The 23234-nt window shown below is 37.0% G+C and overlaps 2 protein-coding genes and 1 long non-coding RNA gene across 4 annotated transcripts in view; 1 reads left to right on the top strand and 2 right to left on the bottom strand.

Moving 5' to 3' along the window:
- The first annotated feature begins 92 nt into the window (after positions 1 to 92).
- LOC126693508 (uncharacterized) lies at positions 93 to 7786 on the top strand. The gene is made up of 2 exons (XM_050389496.1): positions 93 to 902; positions 6908 to 7786. The coding sequence occupies exons 1-2, from the start codon at positions 753 to 755 to the stop codon at positions 7553 to 7555; spliced, it is 798 nt and encodes a 265-aa protein (XP_050245453.1). The 5' UTR covers positions 93 to 752; the 3' UTR covers positions 7556 to 7786.
- Positions 3302 to 6637, bottom strand: LOC126693511 (uncharacterized). Its single transcript, XR_007645386.1, has 3 exons — positions 5734 to 6637; positions 4484 to 5243; positions 3302 to 3525 (listed from the first exon to the last, which is right to left on the bottom strand). It is a non-coding gene; the product is annotated as an uncharacterized LOC126693511 (long non-coding RNA).
- Positions 7787 to 10177: 2391 nt separating the features above from the next.
- LOC126693504 (uncharacterized) overlaps positions 10178 to 23234 on the bottom strand; it is a 35293-nt gene continuing 22236 nt past the window's right edge. The window contains exons 13-16 of one of the 2 annotated variants that reach the window (XM_050389490.1): positions 22629 to 22737; positions 15185 to 15276; positions 13412 to 13517; positions 10178 to 10648 (exon numbers count right to left, since the gene is read on the bottom strand). In XM_050389490.1, coding sequence (XP_050245447.1) covers positions 10524 to 10648; positions 13412 to 13517; positions 15185 to 15276; positions 22629 to 22737 — 432 coding nt within the window. In that variant the 3' untranslated portion in view covers positions 10178 to 10523. Of the gene's footprint in view, positions 10649 to 13411; positions 13518 to 15184; positions 15277 to 22628; positions 22738 to 23234 lie in introns of those variants that run through there. The other variant, XR_007645383.1, reaches the window with a different exon arrangement.

Here is a 23234-nt window from a genome sequence, read left to right as displayed (position 1 = left end):
TCTGAGACGATTGCTCTTGATTTGGCAGAACTTTTGCAACTGTAAGGATTGCTTATCCATTGGTTGAAAAAGTTTATATAGTTGAATAAGTTGCATCTAGAAGAGCCTCTCTTTGATTTGATTTGGTGATAGAGAGGCTGTATGTGCTACTTTAACTAGAAATATCATGTTGCAAGTGCAAGTTTGCTTACCAATTGTGAAATTGGCTGAAAATGGGTTCCAAGTCTTCAAGAAGTACCAGAAGTTGGGCTGCTGTAAGCCTGTAACTCTACAGCTATAGCATTCTCTCAGTGGGGAAGAACTAAAAGTTGTAGGCGTGAGAGCGATTCTTTCGTCCAGAATATTGCTTAGTTACAAAACTAATAGAAACCATCCAGGTAATTTGGAAGGAAATCAAAACTTGGGTAATGTTAATATATTCAGGTTTTTTTTTTTTTTTTTTTGAAAGGGTAATGTTAATCTATTCAAGTTTTTTTTTTTTTTTAATTTTAAATTTGGTATAATTTATGTCTTTTTAATGTCCCTAGAAATTTAAAAAAAAAAAATATATATATATATAAATAAATAAATCCGGAGCCGCCACTTTGATAACTCCAATGATGCTTCCCCAGTTAGCCCTGCAAATGGGTCTTCTTCACTTCACGTGGCGCTATCTTCGATGTATTTTTCTCAAACTATAAATGGGGTACCTAAGATAGAATAGATCCATACTTATAACTTGGAGAGAGAAAGAGAAAAAGAAGAAGAAAGAAATGGCAGATTTGTTCATTAAGCAGGCAGAGCAGTACGCAGAGGGAAGGCCTAGTTATCCTCCAGAATTGTTTGAATTCATTGCTTCCAAGACACCCTCTCACGACCTTGCATGGGATGTTGGTGCTGGAAGCGGCCAAGCTGCTCGATCTGTGAGTCTCTTTTCCCCTTCCATCCCTATAAATTGTAACAAATTTGTTTTGTATATGTGGGTCTTTCTGGTCAAACAAAATTTACATTAATTGAAATGAGGTACAGTTCAATTAGAATTTTGAACTATAAGATACAAAATGCATTTTTAGATTTGTAACTGCATTCCCATAAGGTGTGTCAAATGTTAAATATTTGACATTTGGTACACCAAATACCAATATTTATGCTTCATGAGATGTTCCAAATCTCAAAATTTTTTGCAACATGCTCTCACCGCCGATCTCGCCACCTCATTCTCCACAACTCACCACCGACCTAGAAGCGTCGTCACTCATGCCATGCCGACAGCCTTCTTGCATCTTCCGACTTCCCACATTTAGATCTCTCTTAATCGGGTTGTAGGTGTTAGATTTGGGATGGGTTCTGATGTGCTATGTTTGTGGTTGTGGGCGGTGGTGCTATGGTTGTGGTGGCAGTTTTGGGTTATGGATTGTTGGGTGTTTATGCAGTGTTTGATGCGATGGTGTGATTTGTTGGGTGTTTATGCGGTGTTTGATGCGGTGGTGGTTTTTTTTTTTTTTTTGTGATTTGATCGTGGATTCAGCAATGGTTGTGTGGGTTGTGAATTCGGCATTTTGGATCGACATTGTGTGGGTTGTGGGTCAAGGTTTTGGGTCAGTTGGGCTTGGTTTTAGGCCGATGGTTGGTTGAGTTTTATTCTCTGTTTTGTTGAAGATTTTTTTTTTTTTCTTTTCTCTTTTGTTGAGGTTTTTGGATTTGGAATTTGTTGGAGTATCTAGTGATTGTGGTTGTAGTTTGTGACGGTTGATTTGCCGCTGGTGGTGGTTTAGTAACGGGTTTGTTGTGGGTATATGGTTGTGTTTGTTTTAAGTTGTATTTTAGGTGGTAGAGGAAGCTCTTGGTTGTGGCGATGGTTGTAGTAGTGGTTGTTGGTTCTTGATAGATGGTGACTGCCATTGACTGTTGTGTGTTTGTATATTGGCTAGGTTTTGAGTTAATATATTATTTAATGTATATATTATTTTAATGTTTAGAATCAAAGAATAGAACATTTTGAAACTCTTTAAAAAAAAGTATGAGATTTGATTTGAGTATTTATAATATTATATGTATATGTTTTTTATAATATACATGTATAGATTTGAGATTGGATTGTATATGCTTGTAAATAATCCTATCAAATATCAAATTATTATGTGTAATTTATTAATCATTTATTTTAGTCTATTTTTTTTTTTTTACTAAAAATTATATAAAAGACCCCAAGTTTATATCATGTTTCATATTAGATCTTAGGTTTTCAATTTTGTCAATTAAAGTTCCAAACTATGACCTTATTTCAATCTCAAGGCCTTTATGCTTCTATGCTATTCATTATATTACTATTTTTTTTAACCGAAACAAAGTTTTTTTTTAATACAAGATAGAAATTCTACACTAATCTAATCTAAGCGTATGTATGTATGAAACTTCTTTCTGGAGACTTGAATCTCAGCCTTTACCCCTCACATCCAAAAGTACTTATACTTGTGGAGTGACCATCGCACCAAGGATGTGAGGTAGTAATTGAAACAAAGCACTTGATTAAACTTACTTTTTGTTTCATTTATGACTTGTTCATCATAAATCAAGTTGCAACCATTCAACAAAGAGGTAGAGAGAGAAAGCAACGCACGCTTAAGAGTGAGAAAGTGTTTACCAACAAATCGAAATGAATTACTTATATGGAATTACACAAAGTTTTATTAATTGTTCCCCTTTTTCTCTACTCCATTCCTGCCAAAGATCAGGTTGAATTGGCCCTGGCTCTCTCGAAGTTTTAATAATTCCTAATACAATTTTCTACAAATCATGATTCCAAACAGTCCTCCCAGTCCCAACTACCCAAGCAATACGCATTTGCCCCCTTCTCAATACTTTAGCAATGAAAAAGTTAATTTAGATAGGTTTAAAGGAAAATACATCCAAAATCCACTATGTGGTGATTCAAACAACCATCCATGAGTATTTTAAATCATATGACCTATTAAATGAGTCATATGATTAGTTTATCCAATTTAATGAGTAGCGTGATGTTTTATGAATTGTCAAATAATTGGTGATTCCTCCAAACCATCGCACAGCAACTTACAGATCCAGCAAACCATGTCCTCCAGAATAACAATTTAGAAAACAGCTTCCATTCCAGAACATGCAAATACTATATGGTAAATGGCAACGAGAAAGAAAACACGTTCCTATTAAGCGCAAGCAGATCTACACTGGATGCATTGACATGACATATTTGCCTCATGAAATGATATTCACATGACTGAAATGTGAATTACTCTAGAATGCTTTTTGTTAAGGAATAATAGGCTTTAATCCCTACCATTCACAACCAAATAAGACCAAATAACCACAAATACGGCAAACTACAGGAATTAGAAATATTGTATAACATCTCTCACACTGACATCTCACCCTTGAGTTAAACAACCAAAACCAAGTCTACCACAGTTTCAAGTTCCCAACATAGCAAAACTAAAATAAACCAACATAATGAAGTGACCACTGGAAGAGTCAAATGGTAATCAGCTTCCTCCTGCCTGCCTTAAGTACCTGCAGTAAAGGGGAAAGAAAAATATAGGTCACCAAAACCTTTGAGTAATGCTATGGATATTGCAAATTTTACTACATAGGCTTTACCAACTTATGTGTCAACTTTTAAACTCAATACACCAAAATTTAATATATATATATATATATATAAGGGGTAAAGAAGAGATTTACTTATTATTTGAAAGTGAATTTTCTAACCCAAACATATTTATGAGTGTTCTAAAACTTATGAGCTCCAACATTTAGTTTATCACTCTAATTTGGATCAAAGGATAAACTGACCTCAAAGCCAATCATCAGTAAGGCTTCAGCAGCTGTACTTTATGATCCTCACACTAAAGTATCAGTCAAATTTCTTACATACATGCTAGTTTCTAAAATGTTTTAAGGAAAAGCCAAGACAATTTTAAGTTCTGGAAGGAGTAGCCAACTTTTTTGGACTTCAAACAGGTAGCTGGTAATGACTTTATTTCATGATATTTCCACTGCTTAGTAATTCATAATATCCATCTATATGCCATAAATTAAAATGAACTTGAGTTTCTATGCATTGAACAAAACACTCATTTTAACTTTTTAAGTATGTAACATTGGAAATGAATTTGTATTCAGACAGTTTCACTATGGCAATTACAGTATTCTGTTGCACAAAATGCAGGCCCTTGATGGGCATAGTATGGAAAGCATATTCTGTAACACGTAATGCCAGAAGTAAGTGATAGAATATTCAAATTATAAACACCAAGTAAAATATTTAAAATGGACAATTATTAGTAGCCCTATATATGACACTAAGTTAGTAACAACCCACACGTACCTGCTGTCACAAAAGGACATGTACAAAACTAGAGAAGATTGATACTACAACTAATTGTACAAAATTTCTTTGGGTACTAGCGCCAATTGATTTCAAATGTGAACATACAGGTTAGTCAAGTCCAGTGTGCAAATAGCGTACCTGTACAGCTATTTATCTGCATGACATAGATGCAACCACTAGTTCACAAATTACATGCCCCGACAGCTGAGGCTCTCTGGCATTGAACATCAAGCCTGTCAAGCAGTTTTGTGTAATTCAAAGAATGATCTAGTGGGTTGTTTACATCATCAGTTTCATTGTACCCCTTACTGCCATCATCTTCTGCACAACCAATGTCATCGAACCCACTTTCAACAGGTTGATTCGTATGAATAATCTTACCAAACAACTGAAAGGACCCAGTACCAACTTTTGGTGAGCTGCAGTATTGGGTTCCAACGAATTCAGTTCCAAAGGGGGAGTGCATACTACTCTGGCTATCAGGTGATAAGTTTTCAGACTGTAAACTTCCAATATTCAGCTCAGTAGACACACTTTTCAACTTTGGCACCGTGTTGTTGCCAAAGGAATTATCAATGCACATATTGTTTTCACTTATGAAGTTGGATAAACTGGATTTGCTGAATAGATTTTGCCTGGCTCCCTGCATGCTAGCAGGAAAAGTGTTATAATTCAACAATGTTTGGCTCATGTGTCCCATTGTTGAATTAGTATATCCTGAGAAAGGAAAGAAAAGATCACCCTCTCCATCAGTTAGCTGACCAGAGCTCTGAGGGGTTCTGAATTTCTTTGTGGGGGTTAATGCAGTGTGGACAGGTGCTGTTGGTGAAAGAACCTCAACTTGCCAAGGACTCACTCCCTTGGCATTATGCAGAACTTCAGGTTCATCCCATGTGACCTATAATATATAGAAAGGATTACAAAAACTGAATGAGTCAATACGTAAACCAGGTAAGAAATTTTGTGATTTGTTGTAGTATTACAATATTATCTCAATAATTCTAAGAGGTATATCAAAAGTCATAATCTACTATGTCACCACAACCATACTAAATACACCTTCTTTCTTCTTTTTTTATAATATAAGTAACTAAATACACACACATATACCCATATTATTAACTTAGAAAGACAATTATACTGCTGAAACCAAGTTTCACAGCATAAAGCAAAGAAGCAAGTTGCCAGTATCCTTATCAACATTTTTTTTAATGAATAAGCTAAATTCATTCATCAAAAAACAGAGCAGAAAAAAAGCTTCGAAGAGAACAATCTGGAAACCAGAAACAAGCTAAAACAAACTACCCCCTATCAAAAACAGAAAAAGGAATTCTCCATAAGCTACAAAGACACTTATTCTGAATAAAGCACTAGAAAACTTTACTCACTATTAACTTGTATCTAACATCCTTCTTAAATATCTTTTAAGAATTTTACATTCAGAACAAGCTCTGTTTGTATGAATTCTAGCATTATGCCTCATCCATATACAGCTTAACACAGCAACCCATGCCACCCTCCCAATCAACTGTTGAAAACTTTTCCTTTAAGCTCTTTCACAGCTCAATGAATCTCCTCAAGCCAACTTCCAATTCTTCTATTGAAAAGAAAACTTTAAAACAGCACACCATATCCAATTAGAGAACGAGCACAAATATAAAATATGTTCAATAGCTCAATTCTACTTCTACAAAAAAATCACATAACAAATCTCCACTTTTTTTTTTTTTTTTTTTGTGATTTGATGGTGGATTCAGCAGTGGTTGTGTGGGTTGTGAATTCGGCATTTTGGATTGGCATTGTTTGGGTTGTGGGTCGAGGTTTTGGGTCGGTTGGGCTGGGTTTTAGGCCGATGGTTGGTTGAGTTTTGGGCCAGTGGTGTTTGTGGCTGTAATTGGTTGAGTTTTATTCTCTCTTTTTTTTTTTTTTTTTCTTTTTTTGAGGTTTTTGGATTTGGAATTTGTTGGAGTATCCAGTGATTGTGGTTGTAGTTTGTGGCGGTTGATTTGCCACTGGTGGTGGTTTAGTAATGGGTTTGTTGTGGGTATATGGTTGTGTTTGTTTTGAGTTGTATTTTGGGTGGTAGAGGAAGCTCTTGGTTGTGGCGATGGCTGTAGCAGTGTTTGTTGGTTCTTGATAGGTGGTGACTGCCACTGGCTGTTGTGTGTTTGTATATTGGCTGGGTTTTGAGTTAATATATTATTTAATGTGTTGTATATATTATTTTAATGTTTAGAATCAAATAATAAAACATGTGATGTAAGATGTATTGTAAAATGATGTGGTAAAATAATGAAGTAGGCTTTTTGATGTGTTAAAATGGCATAATTTTGCAACGCCTGCTGCAAATGCTAATGTTTAATCTAAATCATGAAATTGATCAATTTTAAAATAAAAAGATAGTAAGAGGATCCTAATAGCAAGTGGTACTGTGGTTGTGCCTACCTCTATATCTTTATATAAATTGCTTTGATTGCTCATTGTTATTGTGTAGATACTTCTAATTCCATTTTAAACATTTGCTTTTTGTTGAATTTTGTTCTAATACAGCCTTATTTTCAGCTAGCTGGGATCTACAAGAATGTCATAGCCACAGACACAAGTCCAAAACAACTTGAATTCGCTCCAAGGTTACCCAATATTAGATACCAACTGACACCTCCTACCATGTCTATTGCTGAGCTTGAATCCAGTATTGCACCTCAATCAAGCATTGATATTGTGACCATTGCTCAGGCCCTCCATTGGTTTGACCTCCCTAATTTCTACCAACAAGCGGAGTTGCAATTGGTACTCAAAAAACCTCATGGTATCATAGCTGCTTGGTGCTACACCGTGCCAGAAGTTAGTGAATCAGTCGATGCAGTCTTCCAACCCTATTATAAGATTGCTTTGGAGCCTTATTGGGATCCAGCACGTAAACTGGTGGACAACAAGTATGAGACCATCGATTTTCCATTTGAGCCAGTGGATGGAGCTGATCATACTGTGCCATTTCCATTTGTAATGGAGAGATTAATAGATTTAGATAATTATTTTACATACTTAAGATCATGGTCAGCATATCAAACAGCTAAGGAGAAGGGTGTGGAGCTTTTGAGCAATGATGTGATTGAGGAATTCAAGCGTGCTTGGACTGAAGATGAACAGGACAAGAAGGTTGTAAAGCATCCAATTTATCTGAGGATTGGAAGAGTGGGGAATGAGTAAATCAAAAGACTAGCTTGGATAAATTGTGGCACCTCTCATATGAAAATAAACCATTTTGTTTCAAAGGAGTGATGGATAGTCATCATGGATTCATTTCCTTTGTCAGTAAAATTGGGAGTAATAGATCAGTTGTGTTTATCATGTACAATGGAATTCTGCTTTTGAATGCTATTATATTAGAAAGTAAATGATGGCTACCAAATATCATCATTAAGATTGTGATTTTGTTTATCAAGCTTCTGAGACAATTGCTCTTGATTTGGCAGAACTCTTGCAACTGTAAGGATTGCTTATCCATTGGTTGAAAAGTTTATTTAGTCGAATAAGTTTGCATCTGGAAGAACCTCTCTTTGATTTAATTTGGTGATATAGAGGCTGTATGTGCTACTTTAACTAGAAATGTTATGTTCTTGTCAAAAAAAAGAAGCTAGAAATGTTATGTTGCAAGTGCAAGTTTGCTTACCAATGGTGAAATTGGCCAAAAATGGGTTCAAGTCTTCAAGAAGAACCTAAAGTTGGGCTGCTGTAACTCTTCAGCTATAGCATTCTCTCAGTGGGGAAGAACTACAAGTTGTAGGTGTGAGGGTATTCATTCGTCTAGAATATTGGTTAGTTACAAAACTAATAGAAACCATCCAGGTAATTTGGAAGGAAATCAAAACTTGGGGTTGACATTGTTTTGGTACAATCGGAATTATGATGGATTTCACAAATCCTTCCAAAACCCAATCCTTCAATGTCCAAGATTTTGATCATCGAATTATTGTTCTTATTCATGCAATTCGAGTCACATGAATCATGGAATACTTGTTAAGCTAAAGCCTTATTGCAGAAGTAGTGATGGATTATCTCCACCAATCTAATCACTCGCACTGAGGGGGTTAATAATAATAATAATATTTGAAAGCAATTAGAACCGTCTAGCGCTGAAGATTCCCAATAATAGTGCTCATTTGGTTTCCTTTAGCACAAGAAGACAATAATGGTTCTGAAGGATGGTGCTCATTGGTTTCTTTTGGCTCAAAAGGACATCAATAATATGGCCTAGACCCTTGAATTGTAAGCCTCTGAACTCTACATATGATTCCTCAAAAATATTTGAGTCAAAAGTGGGAGAATTCACTTTTACTATTCATCTGTCACTATTCACCTATTATTATTATTATTATTATGACAAAGTTTGGCTGCAAATTTATATATATGACATGTGTCCATGTGCGCATTACACATGACTCACTCAAAATGCCTCTATATTTCGTGTGATAAAACTTTCTATTCAACCTATCAATCAAAATGGCTATGTGAATAACAAGTTAGGGCCCTTCTCCTACTCCCGACAATAATATATTTTGAGCTCACTCTTGTTAGACAATCAAAATTAAGCGTATCTAACAGAGGTGGATTTTCATTTAGTTGATGGTCGATTCTACTTCATCCAAACTCTTATTGCTCCCGACGGCAATCAGCGAGTCAAATCCTCAAAATAAGGAGGCATGGTGACCTTTCCAAGACCCATTTCACAAATTAGTTCCCTTTACCCCATATACTCTTTTTGTAGGGAAGAATTGATATAATTAAATTTCACAACGATTATTCAAACATAAAAGGATGGAGACCATCATTTCTACCATCCAACCAGTTGTCAGTGCTCAAACCCACTAGCTTTTAAATAACTAACTTCAACTCCAAAGGCTAAGAGGTTCGAGCTTAAAAAGACATTCATTTTTAAACCCTTCATATTCATTCATCAACTTTCTTCCTTCTTTGGGGAAAAGCAAAAGAAATATTAATTTTTTTTTAAAATATGTTGTATAAGCTACATTGCCTCCTAAATTTGGGCAAGTATTGTAACAAAATCTTATTTTGCATAATAAGACATGAGGGTATTTTTTTTTTTTTTTTTTTTTGGTTCATTCGACGAATTTAGTATTGTCTATTATTTTAGTGATAAGAGAATAGCATACATATTTTGGACAAATATTAATAGCATCATCCAAAAATATTAATAGCGTCATGTATAACTAAATGGCCTACTTTGAAATATTCATAAAAATATTTAAAGTCTATAAAAATTAATATTATGCCTTGATTAGGTTCAGGTTATCCCATGAATAACTCTATAAATCACTTCATAGCTTTTCATTAAAAGAATATTTTTACAAATTAATCATTGAATCCAATTATCTCCATAACCCATGTTTGCAAAATATCAAGATAATCAAATATAAAAAATTATACTATCAATGTTTAAATTTTAAAAAAAAAATTAACTTTGAAATTATACATAAAACATGAGTTTATAAATCAAATTATAAATACTATATGATTAACACAAAATTTGATGTGCATATTAAAAATAACAAAAATATACCATCCAACTTTAAGCTTTAAAAAATCTTAATCCAATAAACATTTATTGATTGACGTAATAACATAAAAAGTTACACTATTTTTAACTTGATCTTTTTTCTATATATATATTTTTATATATCCAAGATCATAAAAAGAATATTGAAATGTTGGTAAAAAAAATGACAAAAAATCTCATGCGGTGCGTGTTAGGCTACTTATGATAATAGCTATTCAATAAAGAACTCTAGTACAATTTAAATAAAAAAGCGGTAGTCACTACAAAATCATTTACCATTGATTCATTACATAATACCACATTATAGATTTTTCTTTCCACTTGTAAAATATCAGCCACTTTCTTTCAAGTTGAGGTGGAAGGATTACACAACAATCATAATTTGTTGTTGAAGTTCAATGACATGATTTTTTTTATATTTAAACATCCTTGCTAAGGGGCCAGTTTACATCCAAATTTTATTAGTAAACATAAGTTACAATTGAGGGCACTGCTTAAAATCAAACTTAAAGATAATCTTTACCTTTCCCTTTAAAAAAAAAAAAAAAAAAAAAAAAAAAAAAAAAAAAAAAACAAGGTAAACCATGAAAGCAGAGAAATTTATACTTCTGTTTTTACTTGCATTGTTGTATCAGTTGAGTGATATGCGCCATCAGCCGATGAGGTATCAATATCATTTAGACCCAATTCCTCGTTCTGCTCCCACGACCTCTCATATTCCTCAACTGGAGACAACCCGAGTAAATAACATCATACAAGAGAAACAGGAATAATATTGTATACTAATGACAGGGTAAAATGGCATACATACAACCAGTTTAGAAATATGGAAGTAAAAGAAGCCAGGCCTAACTAAATTCCACATCCTAACCAACTGCCACCTCCCAAATATGGCATTGTAAACACAATATATTGCAAGACATAAAAGAAAACAATTCGAAAGACGAAACAGAATGTATTCAAGATATGAAAAGCATAAAAATAAGGTTTGATTGATCTCCCGTTGGAAGGGGGAACTTTTACTTGGTCTAATTCTCGAGAAGTTGCTTCGAAGGCTAGGATGGACAGATTCTTGTTCTCTACAGATTGAGAGGATAAGTTTCCTACTGTTTGCTAGAGAAGATTGTCTAGGCTTTTATCATATCACTTTCCGATTGTCCTAGAGGGTGGATCCTTTCATAGAGGTATGAGGCCGTTTAGATTTGAGAACATGTGACTAAAGGATGAGGGTTTTGTGAAATGGGTGAGATCTTGGTAGGATTCTTACCATTTGCATGGTGCTCCGAGCTTTGGATTCCGTTTTAATTGCTTCTGAATGTATTGATAGTAGATTGAAGACAAGGATTTCAAGGGTGTTGTGTAAGTTGGATGTGAAGGCATATGATCATATGAATTGGGGTTTTCTTATGTATATGTTGCAGCAATGTGGGTTTTCAGATAAATGGAGAAAATGGATTATGTGTTGCATTTCTATGGTTAAATTTTCCATTTTGATTAATGGGAGTCCTTTGAATTTTTTTGGAAACAATAGGGGGCTTAGGCAAGGAGATCCTCTCTCTCTGTTGCTCTTTGATGTTGTTATGGAGGCTTTGAGCCGTATGTTGAATGTGGCTGCATTTGCTGGGCAGTTTTCAGGCTTCTCTATAGGTTCTTTACCTAGTACTTCATCTATGGCGTCTCATCTTTTATTTGCAGATGACACTCTTATTTTTTGTGATGCTGACCATAATCAGTTAGCTACTTTGAAGGTGATTCTGCCTAGATTTGAGGAATATCAGGTTTAAGAATTAATTTGAGGAAATCAGAGTTAGTTCCAGTTGGAGAGGTACATAATCTGGATGTGTTGGTGGGGCTATTAGGCTGTAGACACTCTTACCTTCCTTTGAAATATTTGGGACTTCCTTTGGGCGCTAAATTCAAGGAACTGTCAATTTGGAATCCTATTTTAGAAAAGACGGAGCGAAGACTAGTAGGATGGAAGAGGCTGTATTTATCTGAGGGAGGTAAGGTAACTCTTATTTAAAGTACCCTCTCCTCGTTACTTACTTATTTCCTTTCCATTCTTCCTATACCTAGGAAGGTTGCTAATCGCATGGAGAAATTACAGAGAGATTTTCTTTAGTGGTATTAGTGGTGACTCTAATCTACACCTAGTGAAATGGGCTAAGATTTGTAAGCCAATACATGTTGGGGGGGCTAGGTATAAAACATTTGAGAAGTTTTAATTCAGCTTTGTTGGGCAAGTGGTTAGGGAGGTATGGTTTTGAGACAGATGCATTATGGAGAAGGGTTATAGAAAATATGGGAATGTTTGGGATGGTTGGTGTACGAAAAAAGTGACAAGTGCATATGGTGCTGGCCTCTGGAGGTTTATTAGAAGTGGTTAGTTGAACTTCTCTAAACTCCTACAGTATGATATGAGTGATGGTACTAGAGTGAAGTCTTAGAAGCATGTGTGGTGTGGGGATTGTTCTCTCAAAAAGGCTTTTCCAGAATTTTACTGTCTTAGTAGGGTAAAGGACTCTTCCGTGGCAAAGGTTATGGGTTGGTCTGGTGGGAGTATTAATTGGAATTTTCTCTTTTTTCATCCACCACAAGATTAGGAGGAAGAATCTTTTGATCAGTTTATGGATATTGTTTACTCTTCGAAAGTGAGGGGGGTTGGCCTTGATAAGGTTTGTTGGAAGCTAGCAAGGAGTAGAGGTTTTAAGGTTAGAGGTTTTTATCTTTCTTTCTACACTCCTACTTGCTCTTTCCCTTGGAGTTTGGTGTGGCAATCAAAGGTTCCTCCAAGGGTGGTTTTCTTTTCATGGTTAGCTTCTTTAGGTAAGATTCTTACAACTGATAACCTTCACAAAAAGGCGTATTATTGTTCTCGATTGGTGTTACATGTGTAAGAGGTGTAGGGAGTTGGTGGATCATCTTCTTCTTCATTGCCCTATAGCTTTTGAGATGTGGTCCATGGCGTTGTGTTTGTTTGGGCTTCAGTGGGTTATGCCTCTTAAGGTAATTGAGTTGTTTGAGTCTTGGCAAGGTAAATTTAGGCAACATTGCAATATAGATTTTTGGAGACTTGTGCCACATTGTTTGATGTGGTGTATTTAAAGTGAAAGGAATGCTAGAGATTAGGTCCTTTTTCTTACATACTCTCCTTGATTGGAGTATAGCTTTGTCACATTTTTCTTGTTTTTCCCTTCCTATTTTGCTTGATCATTGCAAATTTGGTTCTTGATTTTTGCCCCCATAGTACATCCCCAATGTACTCGGGTTGGCTATTTTTTATTAATAAAATTTTTCGTTATCTATCAAAAAAACATTAAAAAAAAGGTTTGGATGAAGAGCCATGAACTATGAAAAAAATACCTCCCTTTGACAAAAGAATTATCCATCCTAGGTGAAGTCCTAAAATGGGTAAAATATTTACTGTAGGTACTAAATAAATTATGTGTTAAAAGAATAGACAAAGATTTCTATGAACCAAAACTTACATGTCAATTGATGGTCATCTTTAAAATCTTCAGTCACTGGCGCAATGAAGGAATTTGCTAGAGCATCATCGAGTATTAAAGTCCATGGCTCTTCCAAACTCAGGAGCTGCAAAACATGAAAGGGATACCTTAGTCGGAAAACAAGCTCAAAAGTAAAGCTGACTCCACCCCTCAAAAGCCAAGCCAACCAAGATTTTTTTCCAGAAGATTACTTCACACAGATCCTTAGAAAAAAAAAAAAAAAAAAAAAAAAAAAAAAAAAAAAAAAAAAAAAAAAAAGATGCTGAATTATGTTACATTTCAAAAAGCCTATGACCAACTTCAACTTTGGGGCTGCCTTGTTTCTTAGCAAAAAAAGAAAAAAAACTTCAACCTTGGGGCCTAACCACTATAAGCGCACAGATGCAAAATTTATCCATGAATCCCATATTAGATGAGTTATTATATTGTAAGTTAAACAGGTACCTTGAGCAGAAGCCATGATTTAGCCATTCAGTCTTCTTTTTCTTTATTTTTTTTTTGGTTGGTGATATATTTTTTTCCTCCTTATCAGTTAAGGTAAGAACTTTATTAAAACACAGGAAGTCTACAGGGGTTGAATTACAACTCAGCTAAGAGGGCGTAAGTCCAAAAATTCTAGCAAACTAGAAAAAGAATGGCCACTTAGAGCAGCCATTTAGTTAAATAGAGTGCGGAGTGAACTGCTTCTGCATGTGTAAAGCCAATGGGAAGTCAGCGGATCATCTTTTTCTACATCATCCTATTGCTAAGGACTTGTGGAACTTACTACTATGCGTACTCGGTGTCACATGGGTAATGCCTAGACAAGTACTTGCCACATTGGTTTTTGTTGAAAGGGGTTGATGGGCAACTTTATAAGTGGGGTAGTTAGGATAACCACTTCTTCATGCCTCTTGTTGAATTTGAAAAGAGAGGAACAGACAGACATTTGAAGGAAAAGAATTACCATTGTCACATCTTAAGTTCTACTCTCTAAAGAGACTATATGAGCGGAATATTAATTCCAATTTCTCCACCAATACTTTCATGGACTTCTTGGATGAAATGCTCTCACAAGATGAATCCTCTTTTTATATTTACTACCTTCATCCCAAATTGTTGATCCTATTTAGAAAATCCAACTTTTTAAGCAAACATTATTTAATGCGTTGTCTATTAGTTAAAAAGGTACAAGTTTCCAAAACTACCTTCATTAACTTAAACTCTAGAGAAAGAATGGTATTGACTTTTTAAATAAAGCAATTGGTAAGATAGGAATTTTCTTAACTGATTTTTCAAAGAGAACAACATTTTGGGACATCCTAAAATAGAATAAAGGACCAACAATTTGGAACGGAGGAAGTATTATTTTTTGTATTTCTTGTTTTTTCTCTTTGTTTTTGTGTTTTTTTAATTTTATTCATTGTTAGTCCTTGGTATGCAGCTTACTTATCAAAATATATATATATACACACACACATATTTTAAGAAGCACAATAAATATCTCAACAAAAAGTTCAAAAGAAAGGGAACAATAAGGAGACAGTGCCAACTGTTAATTTAAAAGCCTGCTGTTCAGGAATACCGCAAGGAATGGACACAAACACCCATCTGAGGCTTCAGGTATCAGCTATTACAATTTTCTCCTAAGCTGGTAACATTTGTTATTGCATCACCTTGAATATGTACGTGGTTATTTATCACAGAATTTCAAAAAACCAAAGTTTACATTATTATTTCCTAAATAAATTTATTTCCATATCATGCTCTTACCTTATCTAGCCTTGCTTTGAAGTCTTCCCATTTGCTTCTTTTATGATTATCTAGACTATCGCCAAAAGTAAATCCATGCACTCTCTCTAAACCTGCACATGTAAATCATATGATTTAAAACAAGTGCATCCGCTAAGGATACACACTAGCATAAATAATGCATCAAAAAGAGATAAGAGATATATATAAATAAATAAATGCATGACCGCATCAAAGGAGGAGTACAGCGGAAATAAAAGAAACAAGGCTGCATGACTAAATGCAGAGGAAAAATTAAATCAGATGCAGTCAAAAACAGTAATCGTTTTCTCCCTGGTGGAATAGGAGGAGCATCTCAAGGATGAAGTGCAGCAATTATCCTCTTTGATAAGGAGAGGAGAAACCCATTCAGGTTTGAAAATATGTGGCTAAAGGCAAATGGTGTTACTGACACCAGTGGAATAGTTATATGACCAAGGCTTACCAAGCTTTGAAATTGTTATAAAAATAAAAAAAATAAAATAAAATAAAAATAAAAAAATAAAAATAAAAAAATCTTTGAAGGAGGATTTGAAGAAATGGAGTATGTTTTTAGGGAATGAAGGGGTGGAGAAAAGAGGCGTTAGGGGCTTAGGGCAAATTAAGATATTAGACTTGGAGGAGGGCGATGGAGGTCCCACTAATGGGAGGATATGTAGAAAGACTTAGCTCGTTTGGAGGGAATTTTTTTGGGAGCAAAAATCAAGGAAAACCAGGCTTAAAGATATTGTATTTACAATGGAGAGTGTGGTGAAGAATGAATTAGTCAATTTTATGAAAACTTTTGTAAGGAATCTGTCAAGTGGAGACCTTGGGCTGCTGGTTCAGACTTTTCCAAAATTGGTTTGAAGGATTGCAGGAGATTATAGAGAACTTATAAAAAAGAGGAGGTTGTAGTAGCATTGAGGGACACGAATGGTGATAAGGCTTCAGGTCCAGGTCCAAATGGATTCAATCTGGCTTCCTTTCAAGGTTGCTGGAGATCCTAAAGGCTGACAATATGTGTTTTTTCCTGGAATTTCATAGCTCTTGAGTTTGATCAATTCCACTTTCATCACCCCTGTGCCTAAGAAATCCAGAGCTTCTGATAGTACAAATTTTAAACATATTGGGTTGGTGAGTAGCATTTGTAAGTTATTGACTAAGGTGTTGTCAAACAAATTAAAAGGGCAGTGGAAGGGGAGTTTGGCGTCTAAAAGAGAAAATGCTCCCGCAATAACAGGCAAATTCTGGACTTCAGAATTAAATGTTGATGAATGTTTGGATAGTAGGATGAGAAGTAGTTGCTCATGGGTGATATGTAAATTAGATAAAAAGAATAAATAAGATCATATTAATTGGGACTACTTTATTTATTCTCGTAGTACATTTGGCCTTGAAAATAAATGGCAAGAGTTTATTTTTTGTTGTATTTTCCATGGTGAAATTTCCTATCCTGGCAATTGGTAACCCTGCTGGAAATACAACTAGCAATTACCCTTGGAAGAGATATGATTTATGAAGATCCCACAAAAAGGTGCACCTAAAGAATGCCTCAGAATTTATGACCTTGAGAACATAAAATTTGTAAGTAGAAAATTGCATGGTCGAATTAGTCACAAAACTTGTGTTTGTCCTCTGTGGTTATGGGGGGTTCAATTTTCTTTTTCGTTGAATCTAAGACTTTCGAATTCTCAGTCGAGGAGGGAGGTACGTATTTCATGTTACGCATTTTTGAGCGAAGTCGGGATTCTTTCCGATCAGTTTTCATGGGCAGAGAAAGCGCTAAGCGTTTGCTAGCTATTGTGGAGGATCTAATGTCTACTAAATCTCCCGGTAACTTCGCACGAACCTTTAGGGATAATGAGAAAGTTTATATTTTGCAATTGGGTTCCAATTCACACGGCAGTTTTTTAATGATCTCGGAACTCATTCATGGCCGTCGGAAAGGACTTCTCGTGGTCCCAGAAGGGAAAGCTAGTAGTGGGTGGCGAGGTTTTGGATTTCATCTAAGGGAAGCAATTGCACCTGGGTCACTTGCAACCAAACAGCCTTTTGTCTCTGTCCTGAAACCGAGAGTGGAGAATCACAAAACTTTTCTGCTGGCAGCGGCGGAGGGTGATCGGAGAGAGGGTAGTGGTAGCAGAAAAGGAAAGCAATTAATGCCGGAGTTTCAAATTTCAACCGAATCAATCTTGAGCAATAAGAGCCACGATATACGCGATTTGAATGCTGGGAAGAAACAAGCTATATCTAAGGCTGAATTGTCGGTTGAGATAACAGAGAGCAACAGCTGTATCAATGACTCACCTTTAACGTTGGATGTTGGCCTGAGATTGGAGCGTGGGCCAGATGGTGAGTGGGAGGTAATGTGGTCCAAAGTCAAGGAAGTGGGCCGCATGGAAAAACCCAAAGACAAAAACTTTAAGCCCGTTAACCATTTTAAACCCACAGCTCCCTTCAATGCAAAGCCCAAATTTAATCCCAAGCCCATCAAAGTCTGGAGGCCCAAACCAAAACAAACATTTCAAAACAGCGACACTCACCCACGTAACTTGATGTCTGCTTCGAAGAGCTCAGGCAGCGATCTTCGCAGAGACGCTGTGGACTCTACGTCGGAACTTCCTCAAGCTGACTCCCAAAGCTCGTTGAGGCTAGCCCAGTCGATGACAGCCTCCGACGGTGCCGGTATTGACTTTATCAGCGCCGATGAGCCCGATAATGAGATTCTCGGTTCCGATGAGTCTGATACAGATTTTCTCAGCTCCGATGAGTCCGATGAGTCAGCAAACATCTCCGACGGTGAAGAGAAATTGCACCAAGACATCCGTTTGATACTTCTGGAGAATTCCGGCAACGTTAGCAAGAAATGGGGGAATTCAGATCAGTGGGTGCTTGAACTTCGAGATGGAAGAAGATTGGCGGTTCCGATTCAAATTTCTCTGCCTCCAGGTGAAGTCACAGAGGTATTGGAAGAGCAAAACCAATTGGCCTTGGTCCCCTTGAAGAGTTCAGATGTGGTGGAGGTTTCATCAGCCCAAGTTGATGAGAATGAAGTACTGGTGGAGGATTGGGTCTCAGACACTTCAGAGTCCTCTGAGCTACCTAATGTAGAGGGTTTGTCGCCTCTAAGTGTGGAACCACTGGCCTTTTCTCTACCTTTGGCAATGGAAGGGCAAGAAGTGTTGGGTGTGGAGAATCCAGTGAGGGGAGAAGCTTATTCTGAGTGGGTCCAAAGCAGATTTAAAGGGTTTGATAATTTCCTGGGCACGTCACTAAAAGGTTTGGAAAATCAAGCAACCACCTTTTTATTGGCTGTTGAGGCTGAATTACACCGTAGGGCTGCCTTGGAAAAAAAAGCACGTGATTTGAAGAGTTCTGGAGTGAAAGGTATTAGAGAGCTGAAGGGTCTATTCAGCTCGATTAATTATGGTTCTACTTCAACTAGGCGCAGTGGTATTAAGAGGGAGCGGGCTCTCATTGTTCCTAAATGAATCTGAAGATGATTTCTTGGAATGTCAGAGGACTGAATGAGGCTGGGAAGAGACTTCAGATTCGTAATTTGTTGCGTGCATGGAGACCTGATATTGTCTGTTTGCAGGAGACTAAACTTGAATGGATTACTAGAGGAGTAGTTAGAAGTATATGGAGTTGTCCATATGTAGACTGGTTGTACTTGGGTTCAGAAGGTGCTTCTGGAGGTATTGTATTGATGTGGGACCGGAGGGCAGTGGATAAGGTGGAAGAAGCAGTAGGGCGCTTTTCTGTTTCATGCAGATTTAAAAACATAGGTGATCAATTTGAGTGGGCTTTTACAGGTTTATATGGGCCAAATTCGAACAAGAGGCGTAGGAAGATGTGGGAGGAATTGACAGGGCTGATTAGTTGGTGGGATGTGCCATGGTGCCTAGGAGGTGACTTTAATATAATTCGTTTTCCATCAGAGAGATCAGGGGCTACAACTAGTACTCGGGCTATGTATGAATTTTCGGATTTTATCTCTCTTCATGGGCTGATGGATATTCCTATGGAAGGAGGCCTTTATACTTGGTCCAACAATTCCTCTGCCTCTAGAATTGACCGGTTTCTTTTCTCTCCGGTTTTGGCAGACCATTTCACTCTATTTGCACAGAGAAGGTTGTCTAAGATACTTTCAGACCACTACCCAATTCTGTTGGAAGGGGGGAGTCATCGGAGAGGTAGAACTCCTTTTCGTTTTGAAAATATGTGGTTGAAGGAGGAAAATTTTGTGGATAAAGTGAAAACTTGGTGGGCATCCTATTTGTTTCAAGGTAACCCGAGTTTTATACTAGCTAAGAAGTTGGCAGCCCTGAAGTTGGACCTAAAAAAATGGAATGAAACGGAGTTTGGCAATGTCACTTTAAAGAAACAGCTGTTATGGAACAAATTGAATGACTTGGATGTTAGAGAGGAGACTCAACCTTTAATAGCTGAGGAGAAGTTAGAACAAGTTAATCTCCGTACTGAGATTGAAAAGCTTACTCTTTTAGAAGAAATCAGTTGGCGGCAGAAGTCTAGGATGCTACACTTGAGGGAGGGGGACGCAAGTACAAAATTTTTTCATAGAATGGCTAATTCCAATCGAAGAAATAATGGTATTGAGAGCCTTATGGTGGATGGAACCTTGTCTTCTGATCAAGGTATGATTGCTGATTGTATTACTCAATTCTTTATGAATTTATACTCGGAGCAGCAACTTGTTCGACCTTTTCCAGAAGTCTTGGTATTTCCTAGGATATCCGGTGATAATGCTGATTGGTTAGATAGACCCTTTGAGGAGGCAGAAATTTTTGATGTCATACAGAATTTTAATGGTGACAAAGCTCCTGGACCTGATGGGTTCCCAATGGCCTTCTTCCAAGCATGTTGGGGTATTCTCAAAACTGATATTATGGCTGTATTTCACCATTTTTTTGCTAAAGGTCAGTTTGAGAAAAGCTTAAATGCAACGTTCATCACTCTTATCCCTAAAAAAAATCCAGCAATTGAAGTCAAGGATTTTCGCCCCATTAGTCTTGTTGGGGGGGTTTATAAAATCATTGCTAAGGTCTTAGCCACCAGACTTCGCACGGTTATGGAAGATATAATTTCTCCTTCTCAAAATGCATTTGTGAGGAATAGGCAGATTCTTGACCCTGTGCTTATTGCTAACGAATGCCTCGACAGTAGAGTGAAAACTGGTCTGCCAGGGATACTTTGCAAATTAGATGTTGAGAAGGCTTTTGATCATGTCAACTGGGGTTTTCTTATGCAGTTACTAGAACGGAGTGGGTTCCCTGCTAAGTGGAGGAAGTGGATTTTCTTTTGTATATCTACTGTTCGATTCTCTATATTGATAAATGGCACTCCTTGTGGGTTTTTTGAGAGCTCCAGGGGGTTGAGACAAGGTGACCCATTGTCCCCTTTGTTGTTTGTCTTGGTGATGGAAGCCCTTGGGAGAATGTTGGATAAGGCTGTCCATGATGGTCACATGTCAGGTTTTGATGTGGGTCGTTTAGAGGGAAGATCTTTGGAGGTGTCCCATTTGCTCTTTGCGGACGACACTTTAATTTTTTGTGATGCTGATTTGGATCAGGTTGTGTTTCTCCGTATGATTCTCATTTGGTTTGAGGCGGTTTCTGGTCTGAAGATAAATTTGGGCAAGTCAGAGCTGGTTCCTATTGGTATGGTGCATAATCTTGACTTATTGTTGAATGTCCTTGGTTGTAAACAAGGTACCCTTCCAATGAAATATTTAGGCCTTCCTTTGGGAGCTAAATGTAAGGATAAATCAATTTGGAACCCAATTCTGGAGAAGATAGAACGGAGATTAGCAGGATGGAAACGTTTGTACTTATCCAAGGGAGGTAGAGTCACTTTAATTAAAAGCACTCTATCGAACTTACCCACATATTTTCTATCTTTATTTCCTATTCCTGCTTCTGTGGCTAACAGAATTGAGAAACTTCAGAGGGATTTTTTATGGGGTGGCATTGGTGATGAACCAAAATTCCATTTGGTCAAATGGGCTACTGTTTGCACTCCCATTGCTTCGGGTGGTTTAGGGATAAGAAAGGTAAGACTTTTTAATAAAGCTCTACTTGGGAAGTGGCTATGGAGATTTGGGATGGAGAGGGCTGCTCTTTGGAGGCAAGTGATAGCTGTGAAATATGGTTGTGAATGGGGTAGTTGGTGTACTAGGCCTACTAACGGTCCATATGGTGTTGGCTTGTGGAAAAATATCAGTCGGGGGTGGCCTACTTTCTCTCGTCACATTCTATATGAGATTGGGAATGGTTTTAGGGTGAAATTTTGGCAAGACCGTTGGTGTGGTGAAACTTCTCTTGCAGTCAGCTATCCTGAATTGTTTAGATTCTGCCGAGATCAAGAGGTTAGTGTGGCTGAGGTTATGAAGTTTGATAACGGAATCCCGTTTTGGGATGTAAGTTTCTTTAGGGGTGTGCATGCTCGGGAGCTAGAGGCACTGGCCAGTTTCATGGATACCATATATGGTGTGTCGGTTAGAGGGCTTGGTGAGGATAAGATGTGCTGGAAATCGGTTAGAGAGAAGGGCTTCACAGTTAGGGATTATTATAATCTCTTAGTGGGCCATAATGACTATTGTTTTCCTTGGAAAAGCATTTGGAAGCAGAAGATCCCTTCTCGAGTAGCTTTCTTTGTTTGGACTGTTGCTTTAGGGAAATGCTTAACGATTGATAATTTACGAAGAAGGAAGGTTTGGATATTAGACTGGTGCTACATGTGCAAGTGTAATGGGGAATCTGTTGATCATCTTTTTCTTCATTGTCCGGTTGCAATGGATATGTGGGCTATGGTGTTCGGGTTGTTTGGAGTGAGTTGGGTTATGCCGCAATATGTAGTGGGGCTTCTAGCATGTTGGCAAGGCAGTTTTGGCCGTCATCGAAATGGGTATATATGGCTTATGATTCCCCATTGCTTATTGTGGTGCCTTTGGAGGGAGAGAAATAGTCGGTGCTTTGAAGATAAGGAGAGATCCATATCAGATTTGAAGCAATTTTTCTTTAGAACTTTAATGGATTGGTTGGCAGCTTTGCGGAACCAATCCTTTCCTTCCTTTCTTGATTTCTTAGATTCTTGTAATTTTTGTTCTTAATTGTTTGAACCCTTGTACACTCCCTGTGTACTAGGGTGTTCCATTTTTTGAGATCAATAAACTTTTACTTATCAAAAAAAAAAACATAAAATTTGTAATAGCACCATCCACTTGTACCACAAAAACAAATTATAAGCTAGAAAAGAGGTGCGTTAGGTCAAATAACAGGACAATTATCTAACACAAATCTTTTTCTTTTAAAAAGTATTTATTTTTTATATAATTTAATGAAGGGGAAACAGATGAGATATTAAGCATATGCCCAGGAAAAACAGAGTGACAAAGAAGAGAGAGGTGAAAAGTGATACTCACTTTCACTAATTTTTGTAATCAAACCCTCAACAGTTGTAACAACTCCCCCTAAAGTGCCACTAGCCAACTCCAAGTCAAGCTCTGGGACCTTCACACCTGCAGTATCTGACTGATACACCCCATTGACTTTTGTTAGACAAGATTGTGTAGCCTTATATACAAAGAGTTCTAAAAGGAAAGGAACAGCCTGTTTTCTCCATCCCAGGTCAAAAAGATGTATAATCAAATATAAGAGCAACCACATCAGTTCGGCCAAATTTTTCCGTCTATTTTACACTAACAACCTACTTTTTCTATTTTACAAGACTACTTTTACAAAACTCCCACATCAGTATATCTATTATACACTCTAACTTATTTAAATAATATTTTTTATTATTATTTTATTAATAAATATCTCTTCATTAATATTTTTTTTTTCCACTCCACAAGTCCCAACCGTGGCTCTCTCTATCAATTGTCCTCTGCCTCTCCTTTCTAGTTCTCCCTAAACTCTCTTCCTCACTCAAATCTCAAACCCAGATCAGCAGCAGTCGGCAGCAACCTCACGGTGGCAGATCGGCAGCAACCTGGAGGAGCAGATCGGTGGCAGATCAGTGGCAGATC

This window comes from Quercus robur, chromosome 7 (genome assembly GCF_932294415.1).
Source record: "Quercus robur chromosome 7, dhQueRobu3.1, whole genome shotgun sequence".
Classification (NCBI taxonomy): domain Eukaryota; kingdom Viridiplantae; phylum Streptophyta; class Magnoliopsida; order Fagales; family Fagaceae; genus Quercus; species Quercus robur.
This window is presented reverse-complemented; position numbering and strand designations above follow the sequence as displayed.

Coding starts and splice junctions, on each gene's coding strand:
- LOC126693508 (XM_050389496.1), top strand. CDS start 753: ATGGCAGATTTGTTCATTAAGCAGGCAGAGCAGTACGCAGAGGGAAGG. Junction 903..6,907: donor GCGGCCAAGCTGCTCGATCT/GTGAGTCTCTTT, acceptor CCTTATTTTCAG/CTAGCTGGGATCTACAAGAA.